Source organism: Eschrichtius robustus, chromosome 6 (assembly GCF_028021215.1).
Source record: "Eschrichtius robustus isolate mEscRob2 chromosome 6, mEscRob2.pri, whole genome shotgun sequence".
Taxonomy (NCBI): Eukaryota; Metazoa; Chordata; class Mammalia; order Artiodactyla; family Eschrichtiidae; genus Eschrichtius; species Eschrichtius robustus.
In genome coordinates, this window is record NC_090829.1 from 135,168,533 (window position 1) to 135,190,651 (window position 22,119).

At 38.8% G+C, this 22,119-nt stretch overlaps 1 protein-coding gene across 1 annotated transcript in view; it reads right to left on the reverse strand.

Moving 5' to 3' along the window:
- PAXBP1 (PAX3 and PAX7 binding protein 1) overlaps positions 1-20,833 on the reverse strand; it is a 32,875-nt gene extending 12,042 nt beyond the window's left edge. The window contains exons 1-11 of the mRNA XM_068546983.1: positions 20,296-20,833; positions 18,724-18,852; positions 14,002-14,178; positions 12,232-12,453; positions 11,602-11,705; positions 10,474-10,691; positions 9,776-9,965; positions 6,077-6,200; positions 2,547-2,646; positions 2,344-2,459; positions 267-466 (exon numbers count right to left, since the gene is read on the reverse strand). Coding sequence (XP_068403084.1) covers positions 267-466; positions 2,344-2,459; positions 2,547-2,646; positions 6,077-6,200; positions 9,776-9,965; positions 10,474-10,691; positions 11,602-11,705; positions 12,232-12,453; positions 14,002-14,178; positions 18,724-18,852; positions 20,296-20,638 — 1,923 coding nt within the window. The 5' untranslated portion in view covers positions 20,639-20,833. The remainder of the gene's footprint in view (positions 1-266; positions 467-2,343; positions 2,460-2,546; positions 2,647-6,076; positions 6,201-9,775; positions 9,966-10,473; positions 10,692-11,601; positions 11,706-12,231; positions 12,454-14,001; positions 14,179-18,723; positions 18,853-20,295) is intronic.
- Positions 20,834-22,119: the final 1,286 nt, after the last annotated feature.

The window sequence follows — 22,119 nt, forward strand, 5'->3', positions numbered from 1 at the left end:
TGGTGGCTTCTCTTGTTGCGGAGCACGGGCTCTAGGCACACGGGCTTCAGTAGTTGCGGCACGCGGGCTCAGTAGTTGTGGCTCGCGGGCTCTAGAGCGCAGGCTCAGCAGTTGTGGCGCATGGGCTTAGTAGCTCCGTGGCATGTGGGATCTTCCCGGACCAGGGCTCGAACCCATGTCCCCCACATTGGCAGGTGGATTCTTAACCACTGCGCCACCAGGGAAGTCCAGTGTATTGCTTTTCAACAGTGATAGAAGCCACTCACCTCAAGAGGAGTCCAAGTGAGAAGCTGCAGCCTTATGAGGGGATTGAACAACTTTGGCAAGCAAAGGCCGATGTAAGCATCCTTGTAGGATGTGTAGTATTTTGAACGCCATGCTTCAAACTGGGATTTAATACAATCGATTGAACAGAAACTTTCAAGGACATCTTCAAAAACCTTGCTGGACTCTTTTGAAATGCGATCTAAAAACAACAACAACAACAAAAAAACCCCACAGAGAATCAAAACTTAGTATGCAGTAGAAAAAACACAGTTCAAATATTTTCAGTGTTTTCTTGGTAGCTTGAGTATCAATAAGATAGGCTCATTAGCAAAGGAATAATTGTTAACTGCAACTTAAAAGAAAAGAACCAGAGATAAGTTTAGGTTCCAAACGTCTATCATGCAAACCATAGTGCAGGTAGTCTCTGCTTTGCATAGTTCCAATATGTACTATTACCTGTCACCACAGTCTAAATAACACCTGTCCCCAAAAACTCAGTTCAAATTTCAAGCACCATGGAGTAACTGTGAGTAACTGCATAAAGTACAAACTCTGTATCTAGCTCTTCAGCCCACAAATCACCACGTAAATAACAGATGTGTATCATGATCAGTGACCAATCATTTCTCTTCTTTCAAAGTCTGTTGGTGATTGCAATAACTGACATAGACAAGAATCAGCAATGGATGCTAGGATCTTTAAGTAAAAGGTTATTTAATGCTCCATATGACTTGGAACAGCAGACTCTTTATAATGAAGAGACCTAGTCATGACAACCTACTTCTCAAGATCCATCTTAACACCACTAATAGTGGGCAACCTAACATTTGCCATCTGGTATCATGCTGGTAACAGCATCTTGTGTGAAGTATTCTTGCCAAAAAAGCTTTAACCTGAATCTAATCAAGACTTAACTTCCAGTTTACAAGAAATATAGTGACTGGAAGAACAAGTTAAAACCATGAGGAAACAGACAAATTTAGAATGTAGGACGTTTTACAAGATAAGTGGCCTGGTCTCTTCAGAAAGTTAATGCCTTAAACAAATAAAGAATAGGGGTGTGTGTATGTGTATGAGGTATCATGATATTCACTAATTCTACATAAAAAGATGTTAACAACCAAGTGCAATGCAGGAACCTTGTGTGGATCCAGGTTTAGAAAATACAGAGTAACAGAAACAGTCCCAAGAATTCTGGGCGGGGTGGCGGGGGGCTGTTACGGAGGAAAACTGAATGCAGACATGATACTAAAAGTTCTAGGTAATTTTCACAGGTGCGAAAATAGTGTGGCGGTTAGGTAGAAAAGCATGCTTTTTTTTTTTTTTTTTAAAGAAGACATTAAAGATGTTAAAGTTTTTAGAGGGAAGTGCCATGATGTCTGTAAGTTAATTTCAAATGTTTCAGCAAAACACACACATATCCAAAGCAAACTTGGCTAAATGATGGTTAGAATTGCTGAATTTGGGTGACAGGTGTATATGGGTGGTCACTGTGCTATTCTTTCCAATTTTCCGTACGTTTGGAAATGTTCACTGTAAAAAGAGCGGGAGAAAAAAATAAGCTTATCCAACTAAGTTCCAAAGGGCTCGCAGTCAATATAATTCCAAATAATCACAGCCAGTGGTGGGGAATAAAGACTTTTACTTGGGGATCCTTCTGGAAATGTCTTCATGTAACAGAACTAACTATTCCTTTTGATTGAATTATTCGGGGCTCCCCAAATCAGGAATTTCCTTTAGGGCTGAATGCCCTACTGCCAACCTTTACCTTTCTAGACCAGACAGGCTGCATTACGGCTGCCCCTGGGATCTGAAACATTTTCTTGTCACTTTTAAAATTCTGTGATTCAAAGAGTAATATCATTTATAATGCAAGTACTAGATGAACCCCACAACAAAGTGTTACCACTAATTTTGAGAACTCATCAATAAAAATGGGTGCAAGTTTTTATAATTAAACCAAAGTGCCTAGTTCTAAAGCAGAGGCCACAAAACTTCAAATTATTTCATGGTAGAAACCACAGCCAAGGAGAAAGCACATTGACAATGAATCTCATTTCGAAATAAATGTCTAACCTTTTTCCAGATTGAAATTTGTAATATCTGTAGACGTTTCTTCATCATCACTGGAAAGGCCTTCAAGGTGATCTGCCATCTTACCGGTTTGCTCTCTGGCTTGTCTACGACGAGTCCTAAATAACAAATATCAAGTTCCCAAACCAGATAAAAGAGACTCCTCCCTTCACAAACAAACCAACAGCAAGCATCTGTAGAATTACCTTCTCGCCTCCCGTTCTGCAATCCGACGTTTTGCATGCTCTTGATACAGTGCCCGATCTCGTCCAAAGGAATCAAGATTTGGTGCCATCAGAGCTTTATCTGTAAAACAACAATGGTTAAAATTAAAAGCCTTCCTTCAACAATCTTGAGGAAAGAGTTTGCACAGAATAAGCCATAACGATAGACTGCTTTCTAATCTCAACAGCAGGATTCTGCAGTAACCGATAAACCAGCCAGTTTTCTAGTTTAGAGCAAATCTCAATTTATTAATCTGTGTTCCCACAAAAAGGAAGAGAAAAATAAATGGAGAGTTCAACAACACTACACAAATGCAAATGGGCTTAATCCCTGTTCTTATGTCTAAGTAACAGAACTAGTTTATGCTATCATGATGACCAAATAAATTAAAAATCTAAATTACTTGTGTAAAGGGAAAAATAATACATTACTTTTTTAAGGACGAACTTAGGCATCACATGTTAAATGATAGGACAGCAGAGACATAAGTAGGAAGGATGAAAAAACAGCTTTGTTGCAGGAGTTTAATCATTTATTCTATTTCATTCTAATTTTTCTTTGTAGAAATGTATTCTCTATTACTACTTTAAGAACAAGGGCAGAATAAACATATAGACTGAAAATCATACCTGATAGGACCAAGTTGTGCTTTCTCAAACCCTACTTTCAAAGCACAGTTCCCTTATTTCTTTTTTCCCCTATTTTCCATCTCTCTTTTTTTAATTTCTAGGGCAATTTTCTAGCTTTAGCTTTCAACCTTCCTATTTAAATTTATATCTCAGTTACCGTATTTTTAGTTTCTGAGATACGGCTATTCTTCTTAGAACATTCCTTTTCTATAGCATCCTCTACTTGTGCTACGCGTAGGATCCCTTCCAACATCTCCCTGAGGAAAGCAATTATGTTTTAAATTTTCTACTGTCACCTGCATTGTCTTTGTTTCCTCAGTCCCTTTGGTTCTATTGCTTGTATTGTTCACCACGATCATTAACTACCTCCTATGTAAGAATGAGGTTGGAAATTTCGTGGATGTAGGTGGGAGCTGTCTAACAGAGGCATCTCCATCAGATCCCTGGGTACAAGTCAACTTTCTGTTGGGGCCCCCAGACGTTATAGTGTCTCATGGTCTTTTCGTTGGACCCACTCTCCTTCTCCAGAGAAGAATCTTCGAATCTCTTGCCTAGGGTAGAAGGAAGAGTGGGGGAAACATCTGTCTGTGATGCTTCCTCATGTCTACATTTAAGTTCTACACTATGGAGATATTCTGTATTACATGGGATAGTAACGAGAAGCACAAAACCCAAAGGGTGGTGGTGGGGGAGGGGGAGATCACGTGCAAAACGAAAGACATCAATTTAAGGCTTTTCCACAGTTTTTTTTCCTGATATCAAAGATGTGTCACCGATAGCAGCAACAGGAAAAATAAAACCAAAACTGAGCTGGTATCCACTTCAGTGTACCCTAACTATCCTAGATCCTACTACTTTTAAAAGTTGACTCTTTTACTGAATTTTTCATTCATATTTCAAAATAGCTTGGATATTAGGAAGTATGTTCCCGAGTTCAAATTACAAAAAAAGATCAGTATAGTAAACAAGATGCCCCAGCTCTACCTCAACTGGAACTCCACTACACACCATAGATGAATTGGCTAAAAAGTCCTAAACTACAGAAATGATTCCTGCCTCTTTATAGAGCTACCCTTCATTAAAGAAATATTTTAAAGAAAATTCTCTACTATAATAAATACTTAAAACGTTATTATATTTACAGATTTTGTAAAATATATATTGAGGGAGATATAAGAGAGTAGATGACTCAAGAGATAGCCTCCTTCATCTCGGTAAGAATTATATGCAGTAACTCTGATAAGTGTTTACAAATCTAAACAAATGAATTTCTGGCTGTATTTTTGTTTCTTTAAAAAAAAGATCAGAAAGAGAATTGATACTTCAGTACCCCATGCAATTTTTCTCAAATGTTCGGCAATTAATGAATACTCCCTCTAGGACAATACTTTTCACTTTCTCATTACCTTTCACTTCTTGCCAGCTATCAATCTAATTAACATCCATCATTCAATCCTTACTTCAAATTCCATATACGTAAATACCTCCAAATGATAAAGAACAGATTACAGGCAGGAAAAAGTATTTGATGAAATGCATAGCTCACCCAACCATTTAACTTAAAAGGAAATTACTTCTCGTCATAGGTATAATGATTACCTGTAATTTGCCCCAGAAATCTGGTTCTGTCTGGATCAAAAGTGATTTGGGCGGGATGCATTAGTTATTTAGGTGCCCAAAATGGCACTAATCCAATTTAAACGTGTATGGCAAAAACAGAAGGTCAAAGCCATTCATGTGGCTTACATCTGAGTCTGACTCATCTGACGGCTATGTTACCACCTCTTTATGATGCTCCAAAACCCATCCAGCACACAGCAGAATGCTTTCTCAGGGATTCAATGTCTCTCTAATTTAGAGGACACACTATATGCCAAAGCATGGTTTTCAGAAAGAATAACAGGGCCCTTTGCACTTGGAACACCTGGGGTGGTTGTTTAATATGCAGATTACTGGACACCATCCAAGACCTGGCAAGAATCTCTGGGGACAGGACCAAGAAATCCGCATTTTAAATTAATTATCATGGGTAATTCTGATGTACACTTCCATTTAAGAACTGCTGACATAGGGCCCAAAGAGATGACAAAAGAAGCCACGAGAAATCCAACGTAGGAAAATTCCTATTACAGCACCCAAGAATATAGAGGGCAATGAAAAAGGGGAATTAAAATGTTTAAAACGTCTGGTTAAAGAATTTCAGCTCAACTATTTAATAAGACGTTTCCAATTAATCTTGGTTTTCCATAACACACATCATAATGAAAGGAATATAAATTCAATTTCCAAATTTTTACACTACAATTTCAAGAAGTGTAGGCACCAAATGACTTAACTAAAAAAAAAACCCCACTATATGAGGCAAACTAGAAAATACAAAAAAATTTTAAATACAGAAAATTTTGCTTTATCTAAGGGGTGAAGCTCAAAACTCCCCTCATCTTGGAGTTGTATCATTTGTTATGTAATAAAGCCCCCTCTCCCATACAAAACTTCCCAGCCCCTAACTCAAAACCTTTGTTGTGATCAACAACAGCATTTGTATTGGTGTTAAAATGGGGGGAAAATCAATTAAGGCCAAACAGATAATGGTTTTAAGATAAAATACTGATGATGTCTTTACTATAAAGAATGAAAGAATATGCCCAAAGAAGAATAAGATCGATAGAATATTATTAGTACATGATTTGAGTTCCTTTGCAAAGCTATATTTTCTTAAACACAATCCAAGCACATGCTAATTTTAGATCTACCTGACACAAGAGCAAGGAAATTTGTTTCTTTAAAAAAAAAAATGCTCTGAGACGTCTAATTTTCAATTAGGATGCACTAAGTAAACAAGGTTGTTTAATGAATAATAAAAACCTTCAAGATGGACTGACTTGAATGGCTTGAAAACTCCGAAGATTCATCTTTAATATCATCTTGTCGTCTTTGGACAAGGCGGGAAGCTCGCTGTTTGTACAGCTGATGTATTGCTGATTCAAGTTCATTAATCAGTGGCACCTGTAAAAATACAACACACTCCGTAACACCAAACTCCTCAGCTGCTTATATATTTGAGGGTTCCATATTATTTCCGGATTTCTGAAAAAGTACCCTCTGGACAGAATAATCATGACTTCTCAATGAAACACAAATAGTAATTCAGTTTTATGATTTCTGGGAAACACCACTTCTTCTTTTATTCCATATATGGAGCTATAATGTCCAGTGCCTAGTTATTGGAGCAAAAGTTTGGTTAGGTTAAACACTTTAACGTTAGTAAAGAGAGCGAGTAAAGAATTGTCAGAAATTTCAGTGCTTCTTTTAGAATAAAGTACTTGAAAGTCCTTTTTAAAAGTCCATTTTTAACTTTCTAGCAGCATGATCTCCCTTGCCAATTTTTGTAGTTTAAAATAAACCATTATTGCTGTGTGATACCAAAAGATGCAATGGCATCTCTGTGGCTTTATTACACATTTAAAACGTGAACTGCATTCATTTACATTAATACAGTGAATAAAATTTCTAGCTATCACTAACCTGTCTAAAATCAATCTATCTAAAACTCAGGAAGTTCTTCTCTTCCTATCAAATGTTTAAATTTTTCCATATTTGTCAGTAAAATAATAAAATTCTTTGTACAAATTGTCAGTTTACAAAGTCAACAAATTTTTCCAGGTTAATAGCCACAGCTAAGCATTCACTTGGTTCATATGGAATACAAAAAGCTTACGGAATGAGACCTAACTTAAAAGGAAAAACCAGAAAGCGTTCTCTTTATGCTATAACCAAATGCTATGAAACTTTCACAAAACGCTAACAACCACTACACATACCTGAGGAAACCAGAAATTCTAGTTTCCTGATGGTTAGTGCAAATGAAAAAACACATTATTGAGAGTTTGGGAACACTGGCACCAAGTGTTATAGCAGCGTCCTGAACTGAACAGACTGTAAATGGAAAATAGAAAAAGGCAGGTGGAATACAAAGATGTCTGTAATAAAAGCAATTTTACACACTTGCATGATCCCATTGCAAAAGCAGCAAATGTTCACAGAAAGGTCAAACTGATGGAGTTATTTTATTTTTTATATAAGCCACACCATGGGCAACAATGTCCCCAAATCTGCACTGATTATCTTGGTGATATGAGCTGAGCCCACAGACTCTAAAATTAACTAGAATCGATTTTTAAAGCAATTACTGTCATATTATTGTGACTTACACTTACCTACCCCCTCATTTTTTCAAACTGTGCAGGACTAAAGACAAATGTACCTATGCATTCCTTTAGTCCTGGAGATTATTAACACTCCTCTACTGTAAGAGCTACACGCCTGAGGTTGCATCAGACAGAACCTTAATTATTCAATTTATAGTTAAAATTCCGATAACGTAATTTTCCTGTTTAGGTAATTAAAATGCCTTTTAACAAAGCCCAGAGAAAATTCTACTGAGAATAAAAGCCCTAAAACACATTTTCAGCTCTCATTCATGTTTCTTAACAATACTGATTTATCTCAAGAGTGCACAAGAGCGCACCATGACAATTTCTTTACCCTCTCCAAACTGGAAATTGTTATTGACTCTCATTATTTCAAGGCCAAATTTAAGACAAAGAACACAAGAAGGAAGATGACTGCAGGAAAACAAAACAATGTAAAGTTAAAATAATCTGCAAAATAATTAAAAGTCTAAGTTCAAAACCACTTAAACTTTTATAACAAAAGAGAAAAAAAACAAAAGAATGTTTATATTTTGATGGTCTTACCCTGAAACAATATTTTTATAGTATAACTGGAATGAATATTCAAATCTATCCAATTATTCCTCAGTATTTCCAAAATGACAACTTACGACATTATTAACTCAGCAGCAGACTCAATAAAATCAAATGCATATGAAAATGTCAAAATAAAATACTCATATTTAAAAGGGAATTATCTACTTCTCTTTTAATTAAAATGTAGTCACTATATAATAGATACAGTTTAAGATCTGGTCCATAAACATTTATCTAAGTGACTCTGTAAAAACGTATTAGCACAGTCTGAGGGATACCTCCCTAGGAACAGGGTAATCAAGGAGAGAGAAAGTACACTACTAAGTGTTTTTAAAATAGTAAGCAATTGAAAACTTTATGAACTAGATATTCTACTAGTCTCTTTAACTCAAGAATGGTACAATCTAGTTGATCATATTACTGTCAATATTTTTTAAGAGTTCAGTTTGCAATTACAAGCGTGTAAGTTTACTCAGTAAGTTCCAAAGCAAAGACCCAGATACTTCAAGAAAAAGCTCCATAGGGACAAATCTCACAAAGTATGGTTTAAGACAGAGATCCTTTCTCTAGTCACAAAAGGTTATTAGACCTGCTCCCAGCACCATGTCCCCTGGGCTCATAAGGGCTTTATTAGTAGGAAGGACACAACTGCCAGCTCCGACATTTATGTCCACTTCCCCTCTTGACTCTAGCCCCTCTGCAGAGTCAAACTTATGTTTCTTTCTCACCCCTGTACTTGTCACCCTAAGCCACAGATCTGCCACAAGGGATATCATAGCTTAGAATGTAGCTGCTTCTCCACAAATCAGGTGATAAGGACAAGAACATGAATCCTTCAGAGAAGACTTGGTGGATCTGACCAGACTGGCTGGAACCATTAAGATCCATTTGGAAGACACAGTTTGGCACTGTTCTTTAGCCAGCCTTTGGCCTTAAGATACTGAAGTAATCAACGGAGATAATAAAAAGTTAAAATACTGTATGCTTACTGATTCTATGCTAACTCATATGGCCAAGAATAACAGAAAATGTGCCTTCTAATCCTGTATCAGTTGAAAGTTTATGGAGACAGGATATTCAAAAGCACCATGATTTTACTTTGTTTTAAAGAAAAGGCTGTGAAGTCCACAAATGCCTATAAACCAACGCATCAAACGATAACATTTATCTTCAAGAAAAATCAATTAAAAGGCTGTTTCAGAAAAGGATTCTGTGTGCAGCTAACAAAAAATGCAAACAAATGGTACAATAGGATGCAAATAATTGTGCCAGCTGACTGTCATACTAAAAAAAATGAACTTGGAAGAAATGAGACCTTAACAGAAATTATGGCCAATGAATGGTTTCTGAAATGGATAAAGCACAGGCTTATTTAGATGAAAACTATTAGCAGCAATGGCAATCAACTTTATCTAGGGTAAAAAAAAGCTAATAAAATATTGCAACTTTATATGCATATTTGGAATTACTTGTAGAAACAGTTTAAAGATAAGTTTAGATCTGAACCATAAAAAAGAAAATTTCACGAGTCCCTTATATTTTAATAATTCAGGACAGGCCAATAATCCACCATTAAATTAAGGCAGGATTTGCCAAAGTCTTCTTTAAATATGCTTTGAATTATCTTTTTTTGTCTTCTACAAGGCACTAGATTACCCCAAGACAGAAGGTTGTTAATGAAGTGGAGAAAATGAAGCATGACTTTTCATCACTTCTAAAGTTGAATTCAGTGAATATTTTCTGAGAAATATAGAAATCTAGACCTCCTTAATTTTGGCTTATTCAAAGAGATTAATATTTTTGCATTCTTACCTTTTCACTGAAACACTCAAGCAAGTCTTGGACATACCCTCGCATTTCTTGCAAAAATTTATACCGTTCACCAATACCCCCAGAAGACCCTTCTAATCTTTCAATAGCCCTGGTGGAGTCCACTCGGCTTTGCAGATGTTTCTCATGCTGCTGTCGATTTGTTTTGTGCAGTTCTTTCATGGAGTCCAACCTTAAGAACAGAAAAGGATAAATACAACACATTTACATCTGGAAGTCTATGCTGTCAGGACTCTTGCAATATTTATAATAATGCATTTAGTTCCACTATTAGAATATAAAAATGCTTGGAGTGGATCTTTTCATCTGTACTGCTTTTTTCCTCAAAAAACGGCAGTTTACAGACTTCATATAACGTTATTCGGTGGGCTAACCAAAATCTCACTGTTTTGTTTCTCCCCCCATATCTCGACTACACTTTTTCAGAGTCCAAGAGGTGCAAATTCAGAACTGTCTTCAACAAGATCATGGAGTGGTATTTTTAAAAACTTTTCGAGGCTTCCACAGAAGTAATCCAAGAAGGTAGCAGAACAAAGTATGAAGTCATCTTCTGTTTAGCTTCTGAAGATAGGCCAGTGAATCTTCTTTGCCGATATTCTGCATCTGCTACCCCAGACTACGTGTTGCCTGAGGGAACGGAAAGCTAGAGGACAGGTCTTTAAGAAGTTGATCTGCCCTACCTGTCTTTAAGCTGTTTCTTTACCAAATCAATAGTAACGGGAGTCATCTCATTACTGGGAGTTTTGAAAGGGACTGTATTATCTGTTTTTTGAGATTTGGCATCGGAGGATCCGTAGGCTGTGTAACTATAAGGAATGCCATAGGATGAACCGTAAGGCATTGTCTGGTAAGTGTTCTGGTAGTACATGTTCACTTCAGTGGGCTGACTTGCTTGAACCTAGAAAAGAAATGGGATGTATATTAAAACTAGTAGCTGAAACTATGAAAAGAAAAATCCCATGCCTTTAGCGTTCAACAAACAAACAAGAAAACCACTAACAATAAACATTATACTCATTTTCCAAATAGTATGTAATTAAAATAAGTAATTGCAGAGCTCCTCAAAATCAGGTAACAGTAGGGCTGGATTCATTTCTAATTTTTACGGGATTACTGGATTCATTTCTAGTAACTTTCGGGAAAACAATAACAAAGAAGTTTAGAGTTAGAAGGGACATTAAATTGTGTCAAAACACGAGCAGCCAAAAAAATTTTACGTGATATTTCCACTGTACTACTTACTTCTATAAAATAAACTGTTGTAACTATTCAGGAAGATATTTTTCATCTACAATAAGATCTTTGCATTACGGAGAAATCCATCTTCTACAAAATAATTTTTAAAGTCGGAAACAAATAAGCTCTATAGGAAAGAAACACCTTATCTATACAGTGGTTCCCAAACTTTAGGAGCAACAGAATCACCCAGAGGACTTGTTAAACAGATGGCAGGGCCCCACCCCCAGGGCTTCTCATGCACTAGCTCTCACTCAGGAGGGTGAGAATTCGCATTTCTAACAAGCTTCCATATGATGCTGATGCTGCTGGCTGAAGGACCACTTGGAGAAACACTTACCTAGGAAACCAGAAAGTCTTCCATCATGTGGATGGTAAAGAGCAAAATTTAATATAGTTTCTTCTAACAGCTTACTGGATACATAACTTTATATAATTTTCCTCATCATGTTACTTGAATGAATGACAAAGGATCAATTCAATGTGCAGTATGTTTTTACTTCAACAAGATAAGCTAAAAGTTTTTTTAATTTCTTTTTTTAATTTTTGAAGTTTAATCCTTTGGTTCTCACCTGAGGGATATTAATTCCTTTTCTTATCTGCTCCTGTTCCCATCGGCTGAGCTCTTCATCTTGTTCTCCAGTTACCAAAGCATCATCATCACTCCCCTCAATACCTACGGCCATAAGCAGCAAAGTAAATAATTCCAAAAAAACAGCGAGGGAAGAGATGCTACCCTGATATTTCACAAAAATCAAGCAAAACTATTGGCATTAACTCAATCGTACTAAAGTTAAAACGTCTATTATGATCTCTCTCGCATTTGATACTTCTGCTTTTGCTCGTCTTAACACACAGCATACCTTAAGCAAAAGGCAGTATCAATGTAACGATTAAAACCTTAGATAGGTTTCCTAACCTCTGGAAACCTCATGCCTCCTAAGAATGAAGAGCCAATTACATATATTTATGTACGTTAGGTGCTTAGCACAATACTGGTCACACAGTGCTCAATAAACACTAGCTGCCAAAATCATGCTACACTTTTCAAAAAATTCCAATAAGACACTTACACCCAAGCAAGAACAGTTCTCTAACATTAAACACAGTTAAATAAGTATAGGTACTTTTTATTTGATTGTAGTATCAAATTATATTTAATCGCAATGAAACAGGCTCACTGTCCCATTAAATCAAGTTACCTATTTCCTCCGCAATTTTCTGTCTTTGTGATTTTTCTTTCACAGAAAAGACTATACGGCGTTTCTCATCATCATCTTCATCATCACTGGCATCATTCTCATCTTCTCGAACAAGGCGGCCTTTACCAGGCTCACTATCATGAGGAGTGAAATCTCCCAATTCCCGGGCCATCTGACGCTTTTTCCTTGCAGCATGTATAAAAGCTGCATCTGGAATTTCTCCTGGAAACAAATGCAATATTAGGGAATAAAGTTTCTATTTTCTTGAAAATATGAAAGATAAGTGAATCTCGTCAAGACAACCTTGTCACGGTGATGTTCTAATGTTATCTGCTGGCATCCCCGCCCCCCTTCCCAAACTGTGCCTGCAAAACAACTGATTTATTTTTAATTTAGTTTAAATGAAAGTAAAAGTCGCTAGGGAAACTAAAAAATGTGTATAATGGCAATATGTACAGGAAGGGGGGGAAGGGAAAATCCACCAAAGCAGTTTTATTTTAATGGTATATTTTTTCATTTTTAAGAAATAAACAAAAGCAATAAAATCACAATTATTACTAAACCAGAAAACAAATAAAAACAAAAAAGGGATCTACAATCTTACAACCTTAAAAAACACTATGAGATTTATAGTATACTTCTCTTGCAAATAGTTTTCAGTTGACGTGTAAGCACACTGAATATATAATTCTGTATCTAATTTTTTCTTCATATTAAAACATAAGCTTTTCCCCATGTTGTTTTGCATAAACATAATTTTTAGTGGTTTACAACATTCACTCAATAAAGCATAATCTACTACATAATCAAATTAATTGACATTTTCACCTACAGTAAAAATTAATGCCTTGCTACTTTTCTAATTGTTGTTTAAATAGCTATGTAATATCCCATCGTGTAAATGCACCTTAACTTACTAAGCCATTTCTCTCCTGCTAGACATTTTCTAAATGTTGCTCATTACAAATAACGTTGCAATAAAAACATTATTTCCTTGGATAAACTTCTAGCTATGGAATTACAGGCTCAAAGACTAAGAACTTTTGAAATCTACTGATTCATATTGTCCAACTGCTTCCCATAAAGACTGTACCAATTAGAATGCTACTAGATCTATGTACATAACTTTTCACAACTTTACAAACCCAGAGTAAGCATTTTAATTTTTTTAAAATTTATTATTATTATTTTTTGGCCACCCTGAGCAGCCTGTGGGATCTTAGTTCCCCGACCAGGGATTGAACCGCGGCCCACAGTCGTGAAAGCGCTAGGGAATTCCCATTGAGTAAGTATTTTCAGATTTTATAATGAGTTAAATGGTTTCTCTTCATAATTTAAATTTGGCTACTAAGCATTTATTTATTCAAAAGCTGATTAGCCAGTGAATAGATCTACAAATAATTTCCATAAAAAAGTTAAAGAAAAAAAAAAGTGTGAATATAAAACTAGCAGCAATTTTGCTTTTGGTAGCAGTTCTTAAAAAAGTTAAAATCTTAAATCTGAAATACATAAAAAAAGGCCTTTAGTACCGCTTACTTGAAGCCCTACGTTTGCTTTCATAATAAAACTGCCTGTCTGAGAATGAACTTGGAAAGTTGGGAAGTTTCTAGTTTTCTTACTTTCTGTATTTGCAAAACGAAACAACCTGGCTTCAAACAGGGATGTCATAAGAAACACCACTTAGCTAACTCCTTCCTTAATGACCATCTTTACAGACGGCTCATTCTTGAGGGCTTACTTCAGTTCTAAGGAGAATTTGCAACTACACACCTGGACGGAGAACATTCAAAGAAGATAAAGCATTTGAAAAGGCTCCGGCAGCCTTTGGCTTTTCTTCCTCCTTCTCGCTTTCCATATCCATTTCATCTTCCCCGTGTTCACTGATGATAACTCCATCTTCTTGACTGGTGTCCTTAACATGACCTGTTTTGTCCAAAGGAGGTTCGTCTAATTTTTGAAAAAAGTAATAAAACAAGATCCATAAATTAAGGAGTCACTTCTAATGCAATTATGGGCTCAATTCATAAAAGCTTGAACTATTCTAATTGTTTATAAAAAACTAAAACCACTGATGTGTGAAAATGAATAATCACAATAAACACAATTGGGAGGTAACAACAATACAGGGGACGCAGGGATGCATGAGGCCCTGCCCAATCGCTATCTTTAAGTTTATCAAAATTTTACTAGTTTATCAAAACAGTTTCTCCCTCTAAACTCTCACAGGTAACTGTTCAAACCTCTTGGAAGCATTATTTCACTTTACATGTCAGTGTTTCGTTAAACTCTAAGCCCATTTGAGGCAGCTTTCTATCAAGAACAAAGATTATAGACCAGATATACCTCTCTGTAATGGACACTTTATGCAACATCGTCTTAGTTCACAGCCATTTGTCACCCATCATCTGAGGGGTTGAGACCCAGAAGTCACATTTACACTGTGTAAGCCCCTGACCCCACTGCCATTACTGAACGTTTAAGAGTGGATGTGTGACTAAACTTGATTTTTCTGGCAATCTGGAATCGGGACACAGAGACAAGTCAGAGACTAGGTGGCACTAAAAACCACATGCAAACTAGGAAGGGAGTTGTGGAGTAGCCGTACTTGGCCACGTGGACCGAGGAGAGAGCTCTCTAGTTCTCAGGCCATTCCCGAGGCCAGTTTCAAGACTACTTTCCTGCCACAGGGTTCCAGGAGGCACCACTGGTACAGTGGTTTACTTTACACCAAACGGTTTACTTTACTTACAACTAAATAGTCCTATTACACCTTCCATCCCAGGCAAAACTCAGAAAATCAGTGTTTTCACCTTGAAGCACTGAACCTGGCAATGCACACAAGAGGCACCATGAATATGATGGAAGAGTAAAACAAAAGTTCATTCTAAATATGAAAGATAAACTTCTGTTGTTTCCCTAGCATGTTCCCCTCCCTCCCCAAAACTGCTTCAAAAGTTCTTAATTCTTCTCAAACCATATTCTACTTCCCTAAAGAAGAGTGCTGGGGATAATGACTCCCCACCCCCCCAGCTTTACTGAGAAGATTTAGGTCATTCTGCTTTAAGGCTCTTTAATTTTTTAAATTTACCATCCTACCTCGTTAGCCACAGACTCCCTCTGAAACGACTTCTGAGGCTGTGAGATTTTAAAACTCAAGTTTAATCAGATATATAAAGATAGATGTAGTCAAGAACTACCCATTTCCTTCTGCTCTCAATCTACACTACATCAATGGCTTTTTATAGACAAAACAGAACTACAAGAAGGTTTACTAGATCAGATATGCCCAGATAAAGATTTCTGCAGACTTCAAAAGATTCAGTGTTTCAATAAGTTGATAAGTATTTGCTTGTGATTGAGCAAATACAAGTCCAAAACATGGTTGACAGGTGAATTTTTGTTACTTGGTCATATATTATCCTTCCAGACAGCTTAATAAAAAGAGATGCTAAATAACCTTTTCTAGGCTCCTCTTGGGCCTCAACTTCTTTGACTACTACTTTAAGAAACTTGCTGTCACAAATATTCTACTTTGAATGTTTTTTTTTTAGATTTGCCGCTATTTTATTTATAAGTACACATTTAACACAAGGAAATAAACACTGATATATGGAAGTCTAGTTAATAGTAGTGTAACTATGTATCATTTGGATGATTACATGATTTTAAACAACAAACTACACTGAAAAATGCGATAAAATTCTTGGTCATAATATTATTAAGAATATATAAATTGAAATTACGATTGCTCCAAATTTGAAAATGGAAGTGAACTCACTTGGACAGAGTCGGAGTTTTACATAATCTGAAAGGGGGAGGTGGGGGTCAGGCTCTCCCTCTCCTCTCTTCTGTCTACAAAGACACACAGGCTTCTCTTTAGCAAAAGAACTTCTACTTGATCCCAATTGTTTCTCTACTGTCCTTTCCTTCTCTCTCTGCCAAACTTCCCAAAGCAGCAGTGCAGACCTGCTACCCACCCCCCCCCCCTTCCTCACCAATTTGCATGCCTCAACCCTGGCAAACAGCCTTTGATCTCTCCCATTCCAAGCTCACCAACTAACCCAAAGGCTGCAGCCACAGCTACTTCATACAGTATCACTGAGCAATTTAGTAAAAGATGTTCCTTCCTCCAAACAGGCACAGAGCTTGGCAAGTAAACTAGTCTCTTTTGCCAGATGCCCTCCTCCGGAAAAAAACACAGCAACCCTGTCAATAGCCTTTCCTCAGCCCTTACTTTTCCTGACCCTTCTGATACTATTTCACATAACTGACAATCATCATCTTGAAACTTTCCGATCTTTTCTCCTTTGGACTTTATGATTCTTTTTATCTCTTCAGTAAACCCTCTTCTCTCTGTGTATGCTTATTACAGGTAGAAGTCTTTGGTCCTCAGGAATTTTTCCTTTATGCTACTCCCTCATCAATTCCATTTACTCTTGGTTTTAATTATCACCTCAATGAGCACCATATCTAAATCTACATCTCCAACTCTTCACTGGCCATTTCCACTCAAATTCAAGTTTAAAGGTAAACTCATTATTTTAGGAATATCACAAAAGTAGATTGATACTACCCTTGCTTTCAAGTTAATGCACCTCTGCCTGTCTAAGGAGGGCTGGGGTAGGAAAAGTCTGGGATTGTGATTTGATGAATGAAAAGAGCTACAGAGCACCATCACTTCAGGGATGACGACCTATGTAACACAGAGGCTCCACCTTTGGGGAGGGCATTAATTGAGTCATTGGGTGAGTAGGAAATCCGTTATATGAAAGTAGAAGATAGAAGAGGTCACAGAAGGTGGCTTCAAAAACCTTGTACTTGCTTCAATTTCTTAACCCAACAGTAAATGGTCCTTTCTCAGTTCTCACTTTTCCTGACCTTCCTTGTTCGATTTCATCGTACACAGTTGGTTCTCAAGAGATCTGGAAAAAATGAAGCAGCTTCCTAGAGTCCAAAATAATCAGTTCCCCTAAAAACCCTCCTCCTCCCACCTGCATTCCCTATTTCTGTATATCATACATAATTATTCTCTCAGTCACCTGGCACAAAAGCTCAAATCTGACAATTTCTTTTAAATCCAATAGCTGACTCATACATTAGGTCTACCAATTCTTCCCTTGCAATACTTCTCAAATAATCTTTTTCTATTTCTTTTCCCACACCCACAGCAAACATTGTTAACTCATCCACAGTTTCCCACCGAGTCAGGAAAAGCCTCAGTCTTGCTCAACTGAGACCTTTTTAAACCCACTATTAATGGATCAAGGCTGGCCCTTGCATTTAAACTGCTTTAGGCCTCCAATCTCTCCCTGTGCCAATCCATGCTGCATGCTAATACCAGGTTAAGATTTCAAAAGGCATTCATCATGTTGGCATCTTGCAGGCCACTGAAACAGCTACCCTAAATCCCTTACTAGATACTAAACATCCTTCACAATCTGTCAGCAAGGTACCTTTCACCCTAAACCTCCGCTTCCTCCACAAATCGTTTACTTTGGCCTATCAGGCATACTTGCTCTTTTCGAAAACAGCCTAGGCCACATTAATCTTTAATATCCCCATACCTCCCTTAGCCTTTGGTATTTAAATTATCAAAAAGCTGGCTTCAAATTCCACTTTATCTATGAAGCATTCCTTCACCCACCTCTAAAAAAAAATGTAGTTAACCTTCATCGGACACTTTGCCAAATACTGGGTCCAGTTATACATTTAAGTGATGCTGTCTCCAAAATAAGATTGTAAATTTGAGATATAAGGACATACTTTTCCACATTAAGCCTATAGTGGAGAACTGGGAAATAATAATTCTATCTTTAATTCCATAAAATAAAAAGATTTCCCTAAAGCACTTGCATGAGAATAACTCATATTAGCATATTATAATGGAACCACTTTCCTAAGGACAAATAACTGCTTAAAAATTTTAACTTAGATTGTGAGAGGACATGAGAGATGTCTGTACAATGCAGGCAGGGGCCACACACTGAGGAGTCTTCATCTGTGTAGCTGATAAGGCTGCTGAATGGGAGTATTATCAACATTAGACTTAGGGCATTCCTAAAAGTTCTCTAAGAATTAAACTAACTGTGTAAATAACACCAAAGGAATCAAAAACTTGTCTCTGCAAAATACAAGTACGGGAATTTGCACAGTACTCCTTCAAATAGGAATAAACCTGTATCTCAGGTTTAAGTGGGAAACCTCCCTTCTCTGTTCAACAGCAATTGGAAAACTAGTAGGAAAACTGGGAGACAATTTAGTCACTGCAGCAGAAACATTCCAGTGGCAATGGTTCTGTCTTTTTAAAAAATGCATTTACAATGCAACTGTGTTATAATTAAACAAAAGAACTGTATCGTTACTCAATTTGTACCCTTGATAACGACAAAGTCAACTGAACAAGTTCACTATATATACCAAATCCATTCAATCCCCGTGAGAAAAGAGTTTCATTTTGTCATTTCAAAAGAATCGTATTCGTTTGGTACTTACTGTCAGCTGATGAGTTGATTTCTGTCTTAGTCTTAGATTTTTCAAGATCTTCTTTATATTCTTTCTTAAGCAATTTTACTATCTTTTTGCTATAACTTGATTTTTTCACTTTGAAAACTTCTTCATTTTCTTAAGAAAAGAAATTAAACCAAGTCTGTAGTAACCATTTTCAGACAGTATTTTCCATTCTAACTTTCAAATTCTTCCAAATATATACTCATACACGCCAAATCATTACATAACTTGAAATTATTTCAAATCTGTAATAGGTTCTCAAAAACTGAGTCAACTTCATAAATTAATCTGGAATAAGGCCAATTTGATACTTTTTAAAAGGCAAAACCCATGTAACTGCAAAAAATTTTCCTGTGTCCTACTGTCTTCCTTGAATCATCTATTTCAGGAGTAAAAAAAAGTCATTGAAAAAGCACCTGATTATCATATTATTAAGGTATCTGAAACAAAATACCCAAAATCAAAAGGTGCTAGTTTACAGAGCTGTCAAATCTGAGTAACTCTATATCCATCACAAACTGACATACTGTTATTTCAAGACTAAGCTGAGAGCTAATCACTTTTCAAAAATAAGTTTTGATGACGTATCCATCATCCTTGATTTGAAAACTTTAAAAGTCCAACGCAAACACTTTACCAAGTTGTCCCTGTATCATTAAAAACAAAAATGTGGCTGTACTCCTCTCAAACGTAATATAAAAAACAACAGGAAAGCCAAAGAGAAACTGCCTATTACTGGAAACAAGAAAGCATCCCGCGTCGAGATGCCTCATAACATGGACTTAATTGGGTTATATAAACACACACTCAACAATTCGGGAGGTAAAATGGTTTAAGATTTAAGGCTCATTTACGATCAGAAATCTAAATCCACTGCAGCCTGGCCCCTCACACCAGATTGGATAAACTGCCCTGAAATACCATTACATTGTCTCTCTTCATTGTCCAAATGTCAATGCGAGGAAGGCCGCACATCTGTACCCCTGTTTACTTTTATGGGTAAACTGAGGCTCCGCGATCGCAAGGGACTGGCCCAAGGTGACTCAGAACCAGAGCTTCAACTCCGGGCGTCTGTTCCCAGACCGAGTACTCCTCCTTACACACCCGGCCTTCCTGGTCAAGGATGTCTAACCAGGACGAGGATGGCAAAAGGCGTGGGCACGGTGACCTACAGAGGGCTCAGAGAACGTGCCAAGAGCAGTCTGGGGACCTGACTCGAGTTCTCCCTAAAACACACCCGCCAGTTAAAAGAGGCAGGACAGGGAACACTGAATTTTCACTTGAAAAACTCAGAATGACTGATCTGAGATCCAGGAATAGAAGATGCACGGGAGGACGATGAAGAGGAGGCGGTAGTTAAGAAAAGGCTGGTGGCGGCGCGGGAACACGTCCCCAGCCAGAGCAGAAGGCCGGAGGCGGGGACAGTGTGCAGCGGGTCGGGCGGGAAGGGGCTCCGTTCCCGGGGGCTGAGGCTGGGAGTCCAGGGAATGCGGGGACTCGAGGTGGATGCGCGGGGTAGGAATGTCGGGATCTGGGAGGTCGAAGCGCGGCGGTTACCTTCGTCCTCATCCTGGAAGCTGAGCAGGCTGGCCCGGGGTACCTCTTTGTTCTCTCGTGGCCTCTTGCGCGGCTTCAGCCCGTTACCGGGCTCCGCGCCTCCCGGGAAGCAGCCCCCGGCTTCAATCCCGGGGCCCGAGGTCAGCGCGGCAGGAGGCGGCAGCCCCGGGCCCAGCAGCGACTCCCCCCCGGGGGCCCTGTCGCCGCCGCCGGGGCCCGGCTCTTCGCCGGTGCCGGGCGGCGGCAGCAACGGCGGCGGCTCCTGCTCCTCGTCGCGCTCTCGCTCCTCCTCCTCCGAGTCATTCCGCTTACGCACGTTCACTCGCCGGGCCTTTCGGAACATTCCCGCGGCCCGCACGTCGGTCTCACACCGGCTCTCACACGGCGGCCCCTGCAGCGCAGAACTGGCGAAGGCGCACGCGCGCTCCCCCAAGCTTCAGCCGCGTCGCGTCTTCCCTCCAGCGACAGCGCACCCCCTGAGCCCTCTTGCGCTCACGCTCTCAGTACTTGGAGAGAACTCCGCGCCTCTCGCGAGAACGTCAGCTGTTTGCACTGTCCTCTGTCGGCGTGGAGGACTATCGGCATGGAACTCTGGGACTCCGGTGCTATCCGACGGGTCACAAAGAGGATCATAGAGATGAGAGGACAGAGTAAACCCTGCCGTCCCTCAGCCCAGGGAGCTGCAGTGCGCCTTCCGCACTTACGTAGTCACGCGAGGAAACCTCCCGCCAAGCGCTGGGAGGGGCAAATAGAGAAGGAGGAGGAGGGGAAGGAGGAGGGGAAGGAGGAGGGGAGGGAGGAGGGGAGGGAGGAGGGGAGGGGGGAGGGGAGGGGGGAGGGGAGGGGGGAGGGGAGGGGGGGAGGGGCGGAGCCAGAAGGGGAAGCCAGGTTTGGCGAGGGAAAGTGCAATCCGGAGGGTGAGATGTTACTCTCGAGACTGAATTGAGGTGTGGTATGATAATTATGACTAATTCTACTGAGTAATACTTCGTATGTCTACAGCTTTATGGCTACCGAGCACTTTCAAAAACACTGAATCTCATTTAGGATAAAATGTTCCTTGGCCTGATATTTTAGCCACCTTCCCTCTGTTACAACGAAAGCAAAAGTGTTTTTGGTGTTTTCGAAAGAATGCCGGGTTTGCTAGCAGTTCCGAAACCTGGCTGATTTCAGAAACAAACGGTATATACGGAATCTAAGGGAAAAAAAAAAAAAAAAAAGGCCATGAAGAACCTAGTGGCAAGACGGGAATAAAGACACAGACCTACTAGAGAATGGACTTGAGGATATGGGGAGGGGGTGGGGTGAGATGTGACAGGGTAAGAGAGTGTCATGGACATACATACACTACCAAACGTAAAATAGATAGCTAGTGGGAAGCAGCCGCATAGCACAGGGAGATCAGCTCAGTGCTTTGTGACCACCTAGAGGGGTGGGATGGGGAGGGTGGGAGGGAGGGAGATGCAAGAGGGAAGAGAAATGGGAACATATTGTATATGTATAACTGATTCACTTTGTTATAAAGCAGAAGCTAACACACCATTGTAAGGCAATTATACTTCAATAAAGATGTTTAAAAAAAAAAACTGAGTCAAAAAATGGAAAAAAAAAAAAAGAAACAAACGGAAGGAAAAACCGACTTGAGGGTTGGAGATGGTTGTGACACATTTCAGACTTGTGTCACAGAGTAACAATCTTAACTGCCAAGGGCGGAACCGGGTATTTGACTTTGAAGTGGAACTCACCTGCTTTCTCATTGTGCCACCAAACGTAGGGCCTTTTCCTTCACCTGTGTGCATATATGCGAATTTTCTTGTCTCAAAA